General features: G+C 36.8%; 1 protein-coding gene across 4 annotated transcripts in view; it reads right to left on the reverse strand.

Annotated features, from left to right (window-relative positions):
- Positions 1-6,214, reverse strand: part of LOC127839209 (GATOR complex protein MIOS-like) — a 47,599-nt gene that overhangs the window by 40,970 nt on the left and 415 nt on the right. For all 4 annotated transcript variants that reach the window (XR_008030222.1, XR_008030223.1, XR_008030224.1 and 1 more), the window contains exons 2-6: positions 6,031-6,154; positions 5,374-5,444; positions 4,953-5,035; positions 1,319-1,362; positions 911-969 (exon numbers count right to left, since the gene is read on the reverse strand). Coding sequence is in view for 1 of the 4 variants with exons in the window: in XM_052367482.1 (XP_052223442.1) it covers positions 911-969; positions 1,319-1,362; positions 4,953-5,035; positions 5,374-5,444; positions 6,031-6,142 (369 nt within the window). In the remaining 3 variants the exon portion in view is untranslated. The remainder of the gene's footprint in view (positions 1-910; positions 970-1,318; positions 1,363-4,952; positions 5,036-5,373; positions 5,445-6,030; positions 6,155-6,214) is intronic.

The raw sequence follows: 6,214 nt of genomic DNA on the forward strand, positions 1-6,214 counted from the left end.
TGTGAATGAGTACCAAGTAACTGAGCTCTGTGAATACCAAGTAACTGAGCTTTGTGAATGAGTACCAAGTAACTGAGCTTTGTGAATGGTGAATGAGTACCAAGTAACAAAGCTTTGTGAATGAGTACCAAGTAACCAAGCTTTGCAAATGAGTACCAAGTAACCAAGCTTTGTAAATGAGAACTGAGTAACTGAGCTTTGTGAATGAGTACCAAGTAACTGAGCTTTGTGAATGGTGAATGAGTACCAAGTAACAAAGCTTTGTGAATGAGTACCAAGTAACCAAGCTTTGCAAATGAGTACCAAGTAACCAAGCTTTGTAAATGAGAACTGAGTAACTGAGCTTTGGGAATGAGTACCAAGTAACTGAGCTTTGTAAATGAGTACAAGAAACTGAGCTTTGTGAATGATTACCAAGTAACAAAGCTTTGTAAATGAGTACCAAGTAACAAAGCTTTGTAAATGATTACCAAGTAACAGAGCTTTGTAAATGAGTACCAAGTAGCAGAGCTTTGTGAATGAGTACCAAGTAACAAAGCTTTGCAAATGAGTACAAAGTAACAGAGCTTTGTAAATAATAACTAAGTAACAGAACTTTGAAAATGAGTACCAAGTTACAGAGTTTTGTAAATTAATACCAAGTAACAGAGCTTTGTAAATGAGTACCAAGTAACTGAGCTTTGTAAATGAGTACCAAGTTACAGAGCTTTGTAAATGAGTACCAAGTAACAGAGCTTCGTAAATGAGTACCAAGTAACTGAGCTTTGTGAATGAGTACCAAGTAACCCAGCTTTGTCAATGAGTACCAAGTAACAGAGCTTTGTGAATGAGTATCAAGTAACAGAGATTTGTGAATGAGCACACTGTACAAGATCTTTGAAAATGAGTACAAATCATGAAAACCACTCACAAAGTGTGTGTGGACCGGGTTCCAGGATAAGTAAATGCAATGGCGTTGGTGTTTCGGACCTGAAAATAAGACTGCATAATGAAGAGCTTTGTATAAAGACTTTGTATTTAGTAAGGCAATTAATATTATAATTGCAATTGTCCTCTACTTTGATTAGAAAATATTAAAATTAACAGACTTAAACAGGCAATATGTCTGATACTGCGAAAAGTACCACTGGCACAGCCACCAATATCACAATCACTACTACTACGTATGCTACATAAACAGTTGAACACTATAAATGATGATATTTATTTAAATATATCTATACATTACACTTACTTCCAGATTTCTTTGTTGATTAAATCACTAAAAAATGATGATGGTTATGTTAAATATATATATCTATAAATTACAGTCACTTACAGAATTCTTTGCTGATCAAATCGCTTTCACCTTTCCTTCCAAAACTGAAACATGATATTTACTGTATTCAGCAGTAGCAATATTTAACAAGAGGGCGAAGATGGCCCTAGTTCTCTCACCTGAGAGGAGTTGGTTCATTCAATCTTTACCTAACGTCAAACTTGACCTAGATATTGTCCAGACAAACATCCTGGTCAAGTTTCATCATTATTGAACCAAAACTCTGGCGTATGGAGTGTTTTTTGTGTGTAAGATTTGACCTGGTGACCTATATTTTGAGTTGATATTTTTACCAAGATTCATAAAATCTGAAACAAAATTGTGACCTCTAGAGTGTTAACAAGGATTTTGTATAATACAATAAAAATTTGGACAATCTAAGGGCAATAATTATGGCATTAATTATGAGATTTTGCTCATTATCAAACTTGACTGATATCTTTCAGCAACTTTCATAAAGAATGCTTGAGAAGTGTGAATGCTAGTGTGTCTACAAACCAAATGTGGACGGACGGACAGCGGGCAAAGACCAATCCTAAAACCTCACCTGAGCAATCAGGTGAGCTAAAAAGTGTGTTTCACCAATCTGAGCCATTTTCCAACCTGTCCGAGAAATCAATAAAACCAATGTATTGACTACGTTTCACGATTAGGCAAAAAATGTGACTTCTATAGTGTTCGATCACAAGGTTTTTCTCTAGTCACATAAGGAAAACTGCCCCACCCCCCCTGGCGGCCATGTTTTTTTACCGATCGGGACTATTTGCGAACTCATCTGAGATATATATAAATCCAATCTTTTCACCAAGTTTCATGATGAATTGGCAAAAAATGTGACTTCTAGAGTGTTCACAAGCTTTTTTTACTATATAAATATAAGAAAACTGCCCCCCCCCCCCCGGCAGCCATGTTATTCAACTGACCGGAACCATTTGTTAACTCAACTCTCATATCAAAGAAACATATATACTGACCAAATTTCATGAAAACTGGGCCAAAAATGTGACTTCTAGAGTGTTCACATGTTTTCACTATATACATACAGAGAAAAATGCCCCACCAACTGGCGGCCATATTTTTTCACAGATCTGGACCATTTTCGAACTCGTCCCAGATATCAATAAAACCAATGTTTTGACCGACTTTCATGATGATTGGGCAAAAATTGTGACTTCTAGAGTGTTTACAAGGTTTCTCTATAGCCAAATAAGGAAAACTGCCCCGCCCACTGGCGGCCATGTTTTTCAATGGACCAGAACCACTTTTGAACTTAACCAACATATCATTAAGACAAACATTTTGACAAAGTTTCATGAAGATTGGGCATGAAATGTGACTTCTACAGTGTTTACAAGGTTTTTCTTTTTTTTACCTAGTTTTTGACCCGGCATGACCCAGTTTCGAACTCGACCGAGATATCATTGGGACAAAGCTTCTGACCAAGTTTCATGAAGATCGGAAAAGAAATGTGCCCTCTAGAGTGTTTACGAACAAATGTTAAAGGACGGACGGACAAAGACCAGTCACAAAAGCTCACCTGACCTAAAAAAAAAAGCAATTAACTTTATGCTTTCATCAACTTATACATAGTCAAGCAGTGTAAGGGATTTTTTTAAAGCATATAACTATGATTGTTTCTCAAAATGGCCAGGGAAAGGCCTGATAGGTCAATATTTGTTGATAAAACATTCCAATGTCTATTTTGTCGATAAACAATGTCAAATTTGCCATTTTATTGATGAAAAATATCACATTTTAACCAGAATCCTTTACCCAAATAGCTAGAAAACCTTCTGAGATATTAAGAAGGCAGATATTATTTCAGTTTTTATACGCCCGTATAAAATACGGGACGTATTATGTGAAACCCCTTGGCGGGCGGGCGGGCGGCGGGCGGAAGGCATCACTTTGTCCGGACTCTAATTCAAATTGTATTCATCCGATCTTCACCAAACTTGGTCAGCAGTTGCATCTAGTTGATATCTAGGCCAAGTTCGAATATGGGTCATGCCGGGTCAAAAACTAGGTCATAGGGTCAATGAGTGCATTTTCAAAGGGGCCACTTTGTCCGGACTCTATTTCAAATTGTATTCATCCGATCTTCACCAAACTTGGTCAGCAGTTGCATCTAGTTGATATATAGGCCAAGTTCGAATATGGGTCATGCCGGGTCAAAAACTAGGTCATAGGGTCAATTAGTGCATTTTCAACGGCGCCACTTTGTCCGGACTCTAATTCAAATTGTATTCATCCGATCTTCACCAAACTTGGTCAGTAGTTGCATCTAGTTGATATCTAGGTCAAGTCCGAATATGGGTCATGCTGGGTCAAAAACTAGGTCAAAGGGTCAATTAGTGCATTTTACTTTGTCCGGACTCTAATTCAAATTGTATAAATCTTATCTTCACCAAACTTGGTCAGTAGTTGCATCTAGTTGATATCTAGGCCAAGTTCGAATATGGGTCATGCCAGGTAAAAAACTAGGTCATAAGGTCAATTAGTCCATTTTCAACAGCGCCACTTTGTCCGGACTCTTATTCAAATTGTATTCATCCGATCTTTACCAAACTTGGTCAGTAGTTGCATCTAGTTGATATCTAGGTCAAGTTCGAATATGGGTCATGTCGGGTCAAGAACTAGTTTTGCTTATTTCCAAAACAAATACATCAATCATCAGTGTATCATCTCCAATGGCACACGAATCGGGCGTATATTGCTCCGTCATGCGGCGCTCTTGTTTATTATGGATTACAAGAGGCTCACATCACAATACTTTGAAAGGCTGACTTTGCCAAATTAATTTTTAAGGTAAGATAATCTAGTTGTAACAAGGAAATTTGTTGAATTTATATCCCCCGCAGAATAAATTTTGCTTATTGATGGGTGCAGAATAAAACAAAAAAATAATTAAAGGGTTGTGCCCTTTCTCACTTTTTTGTAGTTAAAAATTACAAAAACAACAAATGGAAATATCTCTTATTAAAGAAAGTGTATGGTTACGTTTTTTGTGCATGGCACTTCTCCCTATTGATATCTATACATCCATTTAGTTTCATGTTGAAATCTTACATTGTTTCTGAGAAATGGCCCTGAAACGTTTGCGACACACAGATGGAATAACAGACTGACTGATTGACAACACCAAAGCCACGGTGCCTATACCACGTGACTTTTTATGATCTGGGTTGGGAGAATAAAGCGCCACCCAGTTAACATTTTAAATAATGTCTTTTTAAATATTTCACCATTTTTAGGTGTCATCCTCTTTTTGAACAAATAAGTATTTCTTCAGTAAAGTGCAACCCGCGTTTGTAATATGAAGTCCCCACATAGATCCGACATTTTTCTAACCGTTCAAACGCGCGGTTACACTTTACTGAAAAAATACTTATTTGTTTAAAAAGATGATGATACCTATAGAAAACTCTTACAAATGAGCGAGCTCTCCACTTTATCCCATTAAAAATGATGAAATATTTTAAAAGAGATCCTTAAAAATGTTAACTGGGTCGCGCTTTATTCTCCCAACACAGATCCAAAAAAGTCACGTGGTATAGGCACCGTGAAAGCTATATTCCTCTGCCTTCGGAGAGGTATAATTAGTACAAATTACGCGATGATTATCGCACCATACTTGGAGAGGAGGATTTTCCCAGGGGAGGCTAATCCAATGGCTATGATGTCATCTGCCGTCTGACCAGGAAACCACTCTACACACTGGAAACATAAACCAGATATGCACAGTTAGTTGCAAAATTCACAAAATCTTAATTTGGCTATTTAAAAAAATCCGCCATCTGTTGTTTATAGCTTACTGCCAGTAATATTGTTAAGTTAAATTGTTTTGAGAGTTTTGTAAACGTAACATTTTCATAAATATCAGGGAGCATTGATGTGCATAATGCAAACATTTTTTTATTTTCTCATTCACTGTTAAAACCATTTACTACATAAGTATCACCACAATTAAATCCCTCAAAATAATCGTTTTCTAATTCTTATTCATGTAGAACAGAATAATATCATAAGCTATGAATCTGCTATATTTCTCATACTTTCATCTGTGGCAAGTCTGACACACTGGCAATGTTTGCTGCATATCTCTCATCAGAAATCTGCAGAGAGCCTGAAAGAGACATAAGAGCCGCGCTCTAGGAAAACTGGGCTTAATGCATGTGCATATACTGTAAACCCAGAATAACCTGTCCAGTCCACATATGCATTAAACCCCATTTTCACAGAGCATGGCTCATTTAAATGGAAAACTATGTTTTTATTACTTAGACACATGCTTTCATTTCAGTTTAAAATCATGAACTTGAATGTTGCAATATGATTAAAAGAACTAAATTAATTTGGTTTTCACATGCTATTGCCATGCTATGTTTGAAGACTACTGTGTGTTTCCCTGCCAATTATAACAAATCCTATATTTGAATATCATTATGTTGATTAAATATCACACACCTTCAGCAGTTTCCATTAAAAAGTGCTGTGGTGTAGAGAACATGGGCTTGGAAAGCAACCACGAGGTCAAGGGTTCAATCCCAACAGTGGCAGCATTCTTTAGATCCCCTACCAAAACATTCTTCTCAATAGCATCTCATTAAACCAGTGGCTTCTGATGCAATCTAGATCAAATAATTGTTTTTGACTTCATTAAAGCTACTCTTATAAAGCGGTTGCCTTTACTGGTTCTGGCTTTTAATTACCCTCTGGCAGAATTTCTCCTTGTGAATAACTGTATGTCTGGTAGAGTTTAACAGTGGATGCTGTGAACGTCAGGAATTTCTCCTTGTCTTGTGGGGACCATGATATCTTCATGATGTTGAGTCTCTTGTAGCAAAAACATGCAATAGAAGTTGCTTATAACTAAAAAGTGTTTTATAATAGGAG

This window comes from Dreissena polymorpha, chromosome 7 (genome assembly GCF_020536995.1).
Source record: "Dreissena polymorpha isolate Duluth1 chromosome 7, UMN_Dpol_1.0, whole genome shotgun sequence".
Classification (NCBI taxonomy): Eukaryota; Metazoa; Mollusca; class Bivalvia; order Myida; family Dreissenidae; genus Dreissena; species Dreissena polymorpha.